This window comes from Sander lucioperca, chromosome 11 (assembly GCF_008315115.2).
Source record: "Sander lucioperca isolate FBNREF2018 chromosome 11, SLUC_FBN_1.2, whole genome shotgun sequence".
NCBI classification, from domain to species: domain Eukaryota; kingdom Metazoa; phylum Chordata; class Actinopteri; order Perciformes; family Percidae; genus Sander; species Sander lucioperca.
Window position 1 is genome coordinate 16,109,018 of NC_050183.1, and position 14,202 is coordinate 16,123,219.

At 42.3% G+C, this 14,202-nt stretch overlaps 1 protein-coding gene across 1 annotated transcript in view; it reads left to right on the forward strand.

Moving 5' to 3' along the window:
• Positions 1-14,202, forward strand: part of ghrhrb (growth hormone releasing hormone receptor b) — a 53,312-nt gene that overhangs the window by 10,680 nt on the left and 28,430 nt on the right. The window contains exon 2 of the mRNA XM_031282317.2: positions 3,619-3,727. Coding sequence (XP_031138177.1) covers positions 3,619-3,727 — 109 coding nt within the window. The remainder of the gene's footprint in view (positions 1-3,618; positions 3,728-14,202) is intronic.

Here is a 14,202-nt window from a genome sequence, read left to right on the forward strand (position 1 = left end):
CGTATGTTGGTGGAGAACACAGACGTGTGTCAAAGTTGTCAGGTATTGAAACCATTTCAATTTGCAAATAATGCAATAAAATTGAATACCCACAATTCAGTGAAATAAGTAATCGAGTACTTGCAATTGTACTTAATTTTTTGAGTAATTTGGTTAAAAAGAAACCCATATTTCTGATATAGAAGTTTTATAGAAGTTTTGAGAACGGGTCAAATTTGACCCGAGAACAACATGAGGGTTAACCTAACTGCGTCAAAAGTGATGCCAATAGTCCCGACCAAGCGCGTTTAGATAAAACCCATTTCGATAGGACGCTAAAGGAGACGTTTAGCGCCAATAACAACGCCAAAAGCACCTGAACAAGCGTCCGTATTTTACGCGATGGGAGTGAGAATGTGTTTTAGTAGCCTAAACCTAACCACACTAAAACCATTCATCAAAGGGTCAAAGTCCGGCACATTGTACAACTTCTGTGCAGATAGAAAACAAACGTATTATCAAAAAAAAAAAGTAATAGTCCAGGCAGCAATTATCTTTTCTCCAGAACGCACGTATAATTTTGACGGGGTTGAAATAAGACAGAGGAACACTTCTACTAATTTGATCAAATAATAAGATATAATATCTCTTTTTACTCTTTTATTTTGCTTATGTTTAACTCAGAGTTGACACTCCCAACACAAGATAGTGTTTTATTGAACAACTGGTTCAATAAAGGAAACACACATATACACACTGTAGACACACACAGATTGACATATTGACATCAACTTGACAGCTGTAGGGTAAAATGTCAACAGGACCAGGACGTGTGTCTGTCTTTTTGAGTTAATCCTGGACTGTGTCTCATTCCGCATACTTCCGTCAGTACACTGCTAATGTGCACTGACCACTTACTGGCATAGTGCCCACTTGTGACGAACGCAGTTTTCCAGCCCGCCAAAAATACGGCCTTTCCTGTATGCAAATTAGTAGCGGCCGCTTGGCTCGCCGCCTCTCAAAATCTGACAAAAATCTCTTAAATTGACCTTTGTTGATCAAAAAAACAGACAGATTCAGCAACTGTATGGCCTATTTCTCGCTTAAAATGTTTTCAGAAACACGTTTCGGTGAACTATTTTCATAAAATACGAGATCGTATTCGGAAAACGAGCCGCCATTATGGTCGGTTTTGAAATTCGGGAGCAGTCAGACCCACGTGATGCGTTCGTCTAATCAGCTGTCCCTGGTCCCTCCCCTTCCGCTTTGTAGTCAAGATGGCGCCCATTTAGTGCGAGTAGGGTCCATCGTTCCACACTGAACTTTTTGACCGTTTTTAGGGGGTCATCCGGGTACCTTCAGTGCAATTACTTTTTGCGTTATCTAAACTATATACTTAAAACTAAGTGTTTGAAGTGTGTAAGTAGGCGGTTTGAGACACAGCCCTGGACACTGCTGCGCTGCGAGAGGATGAAGTCAAATGTCACGCTCACCTGCAGTGTCTCCATCTGTCCAACTGGCAGGTGTTCTCCCTGTGACAGTTCACACATTTCAAACCAAACACATTCATCAGGGAAATCAATTAGACACCTTCGAAGCAAATTACAGGGATTATTTCTCACTTGACAGCGTAAAAGATCAACTTTTGTGACATGATAGCACATTACTTGCAAGGCTGAGATGTTGCTGGAATTGATATTTTCTTGGCATATGGGAATTTATACATCTTCTAAGATTATTACAGGTCCATATGAGTCCGTGAGTTTCTGTCCTCCTCCTCGTAACATTCTTCAGAAGGCAGGGGAGCCTTGGCAGCTGCTGCAGATGTCAAGACTTTGAGAGGAAGTTGTTGGAACACCCACGTTGCAGGTGTCAGGGGTGCTGATCACCGTACAGCGGTTCATCCTATGGGTTTCCGAGTAGTGAGCGAGGTAGAGCACAACATGTATTAAACAAGGATCAGATTAAACTCACACGGAGCGTAAAGCACAAAGATGGTTCAGATCGATCCCGTACTCTAATTCTAACACTGCTGACTTGATAAATACTATTGATTTCAAAGTTTTTTATTTTTTTTTTAATTGCTGTCACAGTGTCATAAAAGCACTCTCTGCATTTAAATGGCTTCATGTTTGTGCCTGTGATGTGTCTATCATTACCTAACACATTTTAATATTGCACTTTTATGCTACTTTCCCACTGGTTACTTCATATTTCATTTCATAAATATTTTATTTTGTTATAATATGTATAGGTTCTATACTTGTGTCACACGACAGAGTTTTTTTGTTTATTTTTGTGCATGTTTTGGTTGGCTGTGCTTTATTTATTTCTTATTTGTCATGTGTTTTGCATGTTAATTTGTTTGCTGTGTTTTAATTATTGATTTAATTTTTGGTTGCATGTTTTGTTTTGTTGCTCTGGGCCTAGCATGCTTTTAATTTCTAGTGTTTCCTTGGTTGCCAGACATTGTGCCCCCTTGTTATAAAAGAAGCTGTAGCCTTTCTTTTTAAAGTAATTATTTTATGTAGAGTTCCTAGTCTCTTATCAAAGTATGTGCCGTTGTCGCGAGGGTAACCTGGCCACACTTGTATTCTACACGCGTATATATTTGTACAATATTCTTTTCATTCCTTTTAGTATATTTTTGAGTTGGTGGTTCATCATCATTATTTTATCTGCATTTTATCTTTTGTTACCTTATTTTATTTTAATCTCTTATTTCTTGTATTTTCTGTATGCATGTATGTTCTTGTAACTTGCTGCTGTTACACAGTAATATCCCAGTTTGGGATTAATAATGTCTGTCTGTCTGTCTGTCTGTCTGTCTGTCTGTCTGTCTGTGAGTGAACAAACCCTGATAAACACCCAGAAGCCCACAGCACAGGCTTCATCCATCTGTCTTTTCTTTATAAGAATCCATTTTTAAGGGATAAACTTAAACCTGAAAAAAAATGAAGTATCTCCGAATGTATCCGTGTTCTGCATTATGTTTAAATCCCCTGTTCCAACCAATATTATGCTGAATCAGATGCTTCTACAGCAGCTGAATGTCTGAATTGCAAAAGTTCAATTACGTGCCAGCTACCAAGAGTATACAATTTTCTTTTGCGTTCATTTTTTTATTTGAGTGTGTGAAGCTTCAAACATTACTATAGGAGACCTGTGTGTGAACAAACTTTAGCACAAAACGTTCAAAAAAGGTCCGACACCACCATGAAGATGACAAAAAAGATTCCAATATTTGAACCAAATTCATTTATAAGTTTCATCTTTAGGTTGCTCTGAATGAAAAAAGTATTGCCTGATGCATGTATTATACAGATTCAAAAGTCTTTATGGAAGTTAACATGTTTATATTGGTGTTATTTTGTTGGTATTTTGGTTTAATTGTATCCATGTACCTCTACCAATACTTATAATTCAAAGGAATTATTGTCATTGCCATTTGAAAACATTCATAAATAATGTAGGGTACTCTAGTTTATATACATGTATTACTTACTGTTGAATTGTAATTGCGATTCCTGCACACCTCTGGAGTAAACACTGTTACTGTAGCTGCCCGCTGAACCTTGTATTATAATTTCTGCATTGACGAGCGTTTTCGTGTGTAACTCTGGTGTTCTCTCTTCTTAGACAGAGGCCATCCACCCAGACTGCGCCCTGGTGGTTCAGCACATGAAGGCTCAAGAACAATGTAACCAGCTCCTCAAACAGGAGGAGAACAACCACTCTGCCAGGACAGGTCTGTGTGCTTTCATCATGCTGTAGGAACAGAGGCGTTATTATGGAACTAGTCTATATCCACGGCGTTCCACTTCCGGGATTGTTCTGTTGCCGCTGGAAATTCCGCTGGAGGTCCCTCTTTCGGCCGGATATCTGTTACCTTCCGCTTTCTTTGTGTTGGAATTTAAAAAGCAATTTTGTAATCCCACTCTGGCAACAAGGAAGGAGAAAAAAGTATCTCTTACAGCATTGTCACACTTTTAATGCTCAGAGCATGGTACACATAACCTGACGCGCCAGATGGTTTGTTAACACAGAACCATTTGAGAAGCCGTCATTGAAAACTGTTTGGGAAAGGGCAGGCACTTTCAAAAATGTCCTGGTATGTGATTGGATGAACCCCGTCCACCATTGTTGTTTTGAACCAACAGCGGTGGCCGTCTCACACACACACACCTTAGTATATATGGACGACGTTCCATTTCCAGGATTGTTCAGGTGCTGCCGGAAATTCCACTGGATGTCACTCTTTTTAGGCCGGATGTCCCACACCTTCCTCTTTCTTTGTGTCGGCGTTCTAAACTCCAGTAGATTTATGAGAACTATGGTTAACTGCTTCTCAGATCTCTGCAGGGTAAATCCAGACAGCTAGCTAGACTATCTGTCCAATCTGAGTTTTCTGTTGCACGACTAAAACAACTTTTAAACATACACGTTCCATTAAAACAAGTTCCTTCCCGAGGCTATTTTGCAGCGGCACCGTGGCTCTTACCGGCCTATAGCACGGCCCAAGACGATTGCGATTGGTTTAAAGAAATGGCAATAAACCAGAGCACGTTTTTCTCCGATCTGGGAATGCTGTATGGACTAGCCAGACCCTTCTCCGCAGCGCTGTGGAGGAAGGTCTGCCAATGCGAGACTACACACACCTAACCACGACCGTAGCTGCCAGTAGCTAGGGGCTACGGAACCTCATGGGTTGCTGATTGGTTCAGTAAGTCGGTAGTTCAGACACAAATGCATTACTTCAAGCCTGACAAGATGGATTCTTGTGTGATGTGATCCCGTGGTTCTTGTGTGATCCCATGATATAACGAGAATGATACACAAAACAAAGGTTAGTGTGTAATATGCACACCGATGGGTAGCTGCTTTCTGTTTTTATAATTGGCCCTCCCCCTCAGGTCAGGGGTTGTGTTTTTCAGTTAGTTTGTTCTCAAGACAAAGGGCTCACTGATCAGAGGTGAGGATCCTCCATCCACATGGGCAAAAATGCCTTAGGGTATGCAATCAGGTCAAGATTCATTCAGTCAAAGGTTACATTGTAGAGGAATCAGCATTACAATTCCAAGGGAGTTGAACCTGATTACATGTGTCTGGTCAAAAGCAATTTCATTCAAAGTTTTACATGAGGAAAATGCAGCACGATCAAGGACAACTTTCCTCACATTTACATTACTTAGCATATGCCCAATCCATGCATCATTATTAAATTACCATTTTTAAACTTTAAACCACACCTGCAGCACACACAGCAGGCTGCTGGATGCCTTCCTGTAGCGGATAATTGGGTCTTTTTAATCAAACGCCTAGCGAGCGCATTTGCTTCCTGTTATCAAATTACCGCCTGTCACTTGGCAAAGCAGCCAAAACAATCAAGGGAACTAATCAGGTGAGAAGACGCCTGGATTAAAGGTACTGATTGGTCAACCTGGCCTGGTCTGGTTTCATCTGTGTAGCCCAGGTAGGAGGTCAGCCAACGGAATCAGAGGAGATTCCATTATCCTCCCTTCAATGCCTCAGTAAAAAAGGAAAACAAAACTCAGCCACTGGAACAGCTTGTCCTTCAGGAAGGGCCGCACTTCATTTTCCATCTGAGATGCAATCTGAAAGCATGTTGATTACACCCGAAATATGAATTCTCTTTGTTTTGAAGTGTTTTGAATTACGCGACAGGGTCATTCCAGCAGGTAAGCTCTGCTCTCGCCTCCTCGCTCCGTCTCAGAAAAGTTGTTATGAAAGCTACACACTCGGTGAGACAGTCGTCTGCTCGCCTGTGGGACTGCCTGACACAGCCGGTGAAGCTCAGAATTAATTGCATCATTTGTCACCCTTTCCTGTGATCATCCAAAGCATAGATGCGACAATTAGCGTTTGAAGCGGCCGCTTCAAGCCCGGCCTGAACACTGACTGAAGTAGATTGAGGAAACGCTTCGCTTCTCCAGTCAGCTTTTACAAAAGCTGTACAGTCCGGAGGGAGAAACAGTCCCAGTTTCTCCTGTATGCTCTCCCCAGTGACTGAAACACCCCAACAAACGCATCATTGAATCAGTCAATCAAAATGTATTATATATACACAGAGAAATTTTGTGGGAAAAGTCTCGGCTCTTTGAGGGAGCGCTCAAAAAATCTGAGCAACAAAAAGGTTATTAGTCTCCATTAATAAACACATACATGAACATTAAATGGTGTTGGCATGAGTGAATTCACGCACCAAATACAACAATTGAGAGTTGTACAGGCAGCTGCGAGCGTGAAACAAAACATGGGGGGTAGGTAAAGAATAGCACCTGCGTGTATAAAAATAAGCAGCAAGCGCACAGAGCAGCCACAGCTGCCTGTATACAATTCTTAATTGTTGAATTGGTGTGCAAAGTGTAATATCTGCGTGCGTGAAATGATTTAATTTGTTTGTGAGCATGTTTTATCGCGCTCGGGAGATATAACATAAACCTGACGCCACGAGATACGAGTATATCAGCATATTGATAGTGAGAGGTGTCAGGCTGTAATGTCCGCGCTGTACGCCTGCATGAATAGGATTGGACGTTGATAGTCAGCTGTAGTAGCCAAGCAGCCGAAGAATGAGCCACTGATCGTTAAGCAGGATTGACTAGTGCCACCAACTAGTAGAGGCTGGAACATGCTTCTCTTTCTTAAATATCCTTACATGTTTCAGGCTGACCTCCTGACAGGAAGCCGGATGAACTAAATGTTTGGATTGTAGAGATTTCCTGTACCTGTACCATAGCTGAGGTGTTCTCATCCTCATGTCAATTTGACCTGTGGATGTTGATTCATTGGTCTAATTCTACAAGTCTGTTTGAAAGCTATAGTGCGTAGTTTCTGTCTCCCCCATGAGGAATTCTAAGTAACGACAACAAAACTGTTGGCGCGTCCACATGATACAAGCCTTCCGTGACCGCGCACAACCCCCGACCCCTCCCCCACGCAGTTGCTAGTATCCAAAGAGGACACGGAGGAGTAAAAAAACATGGACTCTTCAGAAGAGGTCATTATCTTCCAGCCCGGTCTCATGGCACTTCGTGTAAATGTGACGTTATTTTAATCTATTGATTTGTGTTCACGGGGACGTTTTTCTCGTTTTTTACGTGGTGGCCAGCACGAAAATGTGAAGTAATGTATTTCAATGGGAAGCATATTTCGTGGCCACAGCACGAAAATGGTAGGGAGTAGTATAAAAAGCTGAAAATCCGCGTAGGGAGGTTGATCGGGGTAGTGGATGGGTCAAACAACACAGGACTTTCACCCGGGCGAGCGGGGATCGCGTCCCGCGTGTGGCGCTTTGTTTCCCGGGGATAGTGGCGCTTTGTTTGCCGGGGATGTGTGGCGTTTTGTCCCGTGTGTTATTGTGTCCCCCGTCCCCCACGGCTGTCTCTCGGCGTGTAAGGCGCCCTTTCCCCGTTGGGTTTCTCCTAAACCCAACGTCCGCCATCCCATTATTGTGGCGCGTCCCCCGTCCCCCGTGGCCGTCTCCCGGCGTGTAAGGCGCCCTTTCCCCGTCTGGTTTCTCCTAAACTCAACCTCCGCCATCCCATTGTTGTGGCGCGTCCCCCGTCTCCCGCGGCCGTCTCCCGGCGTGTATGACGCCCTTTCCCCGTCGGGTTTCTCCTAATCCCAACCTCCGCCATCCCGTTATTGTGGCACATCCCCAGCGGGCCGCCTCCTGGCTTATGGAGCGTCATTTTCGTCTGTCTCCCAGCCGTCTCCCGGCGTCCTTTCCCCGAGAAAATAACGTGACATTTACACATGAAAAATGAGGAAAACGTCGCCGTGAACACGAATCAATAGATTAAAAATAACGTGACATTTACACAAACTGCCGTGAGACTGGGTTGTATCTTCATTCGAGTTTCTGCGCAAGGAAAGTCACCGGACGACACCATCTTCTGAACATAGCCATATGAGCCTGAGAAATACTGAGAGTGGAGTTGTGTGGAGCTGATAGTCTTTTCATGCCACACGTTTTTAAACCTCTCATTCAAAGTGCAAAACTACACACCAAATCTCCAAAACCATGAGCTATTTCTCAGCCTTTGACTCAGTTTTCAATTGTATAAAACACTTTTTTCAAAACACTACACACAATTCTCTACCTAAAACACAAAAATTTAACAGGAAGTGACTTGCTTTCCTTTTCCAAACACAACCAATCAAAAATGCTACACTTATTTACCTGGTCACACATCCACTCCTCACATGTGCAAACACTAATTGCTGAACTGATCACTAACCAATCACTGCTTTAGTATAGGCCTATAAATAGGTCAAAGGTCAGATTACCTGTTTTGAACAATGGATGCCAACAATGGACAGAGAGCAGAGGAGGAGGAGGGAGAGATGGGACAACAATGAGGACAAATTCAAAGATGAAGAGTTGGAATAGGAGGAGGAGGAGGAGGAGGATGAGGAGGAAGAAGAGGAAGAAGAGGACGAGGGCAAAGAAGAGAAGGAAGTAGAGCCATCTCTGATGAGATTAGGGCAACGCTTGTTGATCATGTGATCAACCACGGTTTGACCATAAGAGAGGCTGGACTGAGTCCAGCCCAACTTGAGTCGATTTACAGTGGCGTCCATCAGAAAAGAGAACAGGTATGCAACTATCTAATGACTATTTTAGCATTACAGTAATTTACTGTAAAATACGTATGACTGCATAGTATTGCATAAACATTTGTAACTCTAAGCCATCCATTTACTGCACTGCATTGAATGAATGAGGTTGGTTATCATGCTGTACTACATATATTTGCAAATTGTTTACAGTTCCTATGCTAAACACATACTGTGTTTGAATTCTCTACAGAGTGGAAAGGCAAAGACATCATGGAGGACGAGAACGCTTGTTTACAGATGTACAAGAGACTGCAATTATTAATATGGTTCTGGCCAATAGTGCAATTAGGATTCGAGAGATAAGAGAGCATATCTTGAATAATGACACCATATTTAACAACATCAATGCTGTAAGCCTGTCGACCATACAACGCATCCTCCAACAGCACCAAGTAACGATGAAACAACTTTACTAGGTGCCATTTGAGAGAAACTCTGATAGAGTCAAGAATCTGCGACAGTACTTTGTAGAGGTATGTATGCAACACTACTTCCAGTACTTCAGACATACCATATTTACTGATCTGTATATCCTTTTGTCTGTTACAGAGAGTATTGGAGATGGATGCCCATGTAATTCGCCATGAATTTATTTATGTGGATGAGGTTGGCTTCAACCTCACCAAATCCAGACGCTGCAGAAGAAATGTAATAGCACAGAGGGCAATTACCAATGTCCCTGGACAGCGTGAGGGTAATATAACTGTGTGCTGCCATCACTCAAAACGGGGTCCTCCATCACAATGCCACACTGGGTCCGTACAACACTGGCCATATGCTCACTTTTCTGGATGCAATTTAGTCAATGCTTGTCCCTGATCCAGATCAGGAGCCTGCTAGATTTGTGGTTGTATGGGACAATGTTAGTTTTCACCGGGCTGTTCTGGTCCAAAACTGGTTTGCCACCCATCCACAATTTGTTGTTTTGTACCTACCCCCATATTCACCTTTTCTTAATCCCATAGAGGAATTCTTCTCAGCCCAGTGCTGGAAAGTCTATGATCGCCAACCCTATGCCCGCATTCCGCTTCTCCAGGCAATGGAGGAAGCATGTGGGGGCATAGAGGTTGCCTCTGTCCAAGGTTGGATACGCCATGCTAGGAGATACTTCCCTCCATGTTTGGCAAGAGAAAATATATCTTGTGATGTGGATGAAGTATTGTGGCCAGCCCCATTCCGGAGAAGAGATGAAGCGTAGCTTAGCACTGGTGATCGAACCCCCGTACCAATTTCTGGACTGCCCCCCCCCCTCCCCAGGATCCCACACACACACACACACACACACACACACACACACACACACACACACACACACACAATTGTGTTCTTTACTGTATTCTAATGAATATACTTTTGGTTTACATATGTTCATGGTTTTGTTGTATGCTACTGTATGCAACAGTAATGTTTGGCCTAATAAATATTTTTTGTTTCTACATTGCATTGGTGTTTACAGTGTACTTTTTACCCCTCTCAGCAGATTACTTTCACTGTAGAACATTGTATTGAAATGTAGATATAAGCCTATGAAAGACCAAAGAGCTTTAGATTTAGAACAACAGTCTTTACATGGTATATCCAAAAATTTACTATTATGAAAGAAATGTTTGCCATTTGATGCAAATGCTTCATTCTGACATGTGTTTATGGCATGATGATCTCATGAAATGGCATATGTATGACACGCCAATTCGTATGCCATTATTGGCATGTTATAAAGACGCAAACGCCGTTTGGCCTCCATTGACTAACATTACCTTGCGATTGCGTGTGAATGCCGTAGCGAGTAGTATGAAAGGGCGAAAATCCGCATTGGGGAGGTTGGTCGGGCTGATGGATGGGTAAAACACAGGACTTTCACCCAGGAGACCGGGGATTGCGTCCCGCTTTTGACGTTTCTTTGTCCCGTGTGTGACCCGCAAGTGACTTTTCCTAAACTCAACGTCGCTTTCTTCTTTTACTAAAGCCAACCCTGTTATTCTTTTTCAAACCCAACCGGTTCTTATTTTCCTAAACTCAACCGTAGCTTTCTTCTCGCGATAAAACATTCTTCTCGCAATAACACGTTCTTCTCGCGATAAGAACGTGTGTACGCCCGCTCTATACAGCGTAGACATACACGCGGATAGCTGAAAAAGCGTACAGATAACACGCCACTTGGCTTAAGAAAGTTGGCATGTATATTTACGTGAAGTCATGGTGCCACGTTGAAAAAGGAGACAGTTTTGAAAACGTGTGTAAGCAGTTGGAAAAAAAACTGTAATTAGCTTTGTAGCAACTCATTTGGCAATGGCTTGAATATAACGGACGTTCATTATTATCAAAAAGTTACGCACTAAAGCTTTAACCTGTTCTGTAAATAATTCATTTAGGGACAATTTTATAACACGACTACTTGTACTTGTGATAACCGAGCACATTTTGCTGTTAGCACCCGTTCTCTCAAAGCAGTTTAAAGATCTAGAAGTTTAAATAGGAGGTGAAACAGGTGCGTTTAGGAACCAATGCATTCAGTAATTCACTAATTCATCAGGATTCATTAAGAGTGGAAGAACCCATCAGATGTGAGCAGACGAGGGACGAACAGATGGGTGGAAGGAAGAGAGTGACTGGGAAATTAAGAGGCTTAGTAATGGCATGTTACAAAAGACTGCCCAATTTGCAGTTGTTAGTGTGGTTATAATTGTTGCATGTGATGAATAAAATAAGGACAATGTACAGCACCAAGACAGGTGAAAACGCACTCTCACATTCACTTTGTGTCTTTTTGCATTTCTTGAGTAATCAACAGCTGTCCACCAGAGATACAGAGAGAGAGAGAGAGAGAGAGAGAGAGAGAGAGAGAGAGGGACAAATGTCTCGTCTACTTCAGGTTAATTACCTTCACATCTCCAGTCCAACAGGAAACACCATCAGAGCAGAAACATGGGAAGTCAGTGACAGAGAGGAAATGAGAAAGTGAACAAATGCAGAAGTAAACAGAGAGAGAGAACGGATTAACAGTCCTGTCCTTTTTCAAAGGATACTTCTAATTAGACTCACAGTGAGCAACAGCCAGCCTCATGAATTTATGTGTGTGTGTGTGTGTGTGTGTGTGTGTGCGCGTGTGCGTGTGCGTGTGCGTGGTTGTGTGTGTGTTTGTTTCCACTTGGCTTCCATGCTCCACTGTTGACATTTCCACAGATCATTACACAGCACACTGTCCTGCCCTCTCTGTCTCTTTGTGGTCACTCGCCATTGTCATTTCCATAACTAATTACACCGACCAAATACCAGAGGTGGAAATCAACAAAGTACATTTTATCACAGAAATAATAGGTCTATAAACACATCAACATTAATCAACAGCGACATTAATGATGGATTAATCGTTTATCAAGCCTAAGAAATGTGATGAGTTGCTGCTTTTCTGTTTTATATGATTGCAAATTTAATATCTTAGACATTTTAAGGTTTTTTTGTTCAAAATTAGCTCTTGTGTGTTCGCTTGGATTTGAAAGTTTGGTTCAACCATGATGAAATAGGCAGAACTCTGTATCAAGTATGTCAAACGTGCTGGGAGAGAAGCAATGACTTTCATTACTGGTCAAGTCAAGTCAATTTTATTTTCAATTCTGCAATATGTTCCAGACATACAGAGCTATTGAAAATACGTTTCTCTCCCACCCACGGTGCAATAAGGACACGTACAAGAAGTATAATTTAAAAGATGAGAAATATATACAAATAAAGATAAAAAAAATAATATATAAAAAGGACAAGTAATATGTACAAATAACATAAAGAAAGATAAGTAATACATAAAATAAATTCTAAATAGTGCAAATGTAAGACAAAAAATTAAACAGTATAGAAAACAAAAAATAATTAAAGCTGCAAGCAGCGATGGACGGGCCCTCGCGCCTCTGCGCATGTCGGGGTTACTGGCGGACGCTGCTCCTTGCAACCATGCATTTGCGCGGCACTCAGACACTGCAAATCTTCACCAATGAAAAGGGAACTCCCTGCCGAGTTCAACGACACCTCACACAAGACTCTACGTCATACAGTTCATTAGCTGTGAAAAGGGGTGTGGCTAAATTATAGGGGGGGCGGGTCAAACCATCACCAATGAAGAAGGAAGTGTCTGCTGAGTTCAATGATACCTCACACAAGACTCTACCTTAAATGGTTCACCAGTTATGAAAGGGGCATGGCTTAAGCATAGGGGGCGGGCCAAACCATCACCAATCAAAAACAAACTCTCTGCTAAGTTCAATGATACATCACACAAGACTCTACCTTAAATGGTTCACCAGTTATGAAAGGGGGCGTGGCTTAAGCATAGGGGGCGGGTCAAACCATCACCAATGAAGAAGGAACTCTTTGCTGAGTTCAATGACACCTCACACAAGACTCTACCTTAAACGGTTCAAATGTTATGAAAAGGGGCGTGATCTGAGTAAGTGGGCGTGGTTAAAGTATAGGGGGCGGCTCAGTATCACATGTCGACCACACATTATAAGTTTCATGTAAATCGAATGATGTTTGTCATATAAGGCGCATTTCCTGTTGCCAGTGGGGGATGCTATGACCACAAGTAAATATTGGCCTGTAGATGTCCTCAGACCTGGACCCTTCCTGAGAAATTCCGGGCAGATATGACAACGTACACTCAAGTTACAACAATTTCTTTGTTCATCGCTAAACACTCAAAATGGCCTCCGCGCCACGCCCACAGCATCTGATGAAAAGTTTTTCTTTTAATAACTTTTCATCTTTAAGGTGCTGAGATGGGTTAGACTGAAAGACAGACAGAGTTCGTTAAAGTATAGTACCTTGACTTTTAGGCCTACTTCCTGTTGCCACTAGGGGGCGTTATGACTTTAAGTAAATATCGGCCTTTATTTGTCCTCAGGGTTGGACTCTTATGAATCCTGAAAAGTTTCGAGGCAATTGGACAATGAACACTCAAGTTACACCCACTTCGTGTTTTGATGGCGAAACGCACAAAATGGCCGCCCCGCCAGGGCCACGCCCTATGACGAAAAGTTTTTCTTTTAACAACTTTTCATCTTTAATGTCTTAAGATGGTACAGACCAAAATTGAAGTTGATCGGATGAAATCTCTAGGAGGAGTTCGTTAAAGTAAGACGTGGAAATGGCCAAAATCGCACTAATTTCGAACTTTGAAATCAAAATGGCGGACTTCCTGTTGGGTTTAGGGTATGGCTCCAATGACGTCTTCACATGCTACATATGTGTACCAAGTTTCGTGAGTCTACGTTAAACGTACTGCAAGGGCTCAATTTTTTTAACTTTGTAGGGGGCGCTAGGGAGCTATTTTTGTGCGCCTATTCCTGAAACCCTTAAAATACGTAACTTTTCACCAGACTTGATGCGACGGCCAATTCTGGTGAGTTTTTGAATATGTTAAGCCCCTCAAAAAGGCAATTAATTTGCCGGGAAAAGAATAATAATAATTCCTTCAGTTCCAATAGGGCCTTCGCCGCTGTCGGCGCTTGGGCCCTAAATATATTGAAATGTGCAATATAAAAGGAAGACATGAGGTCAAGCAGACGTAAATATTGCACAGAA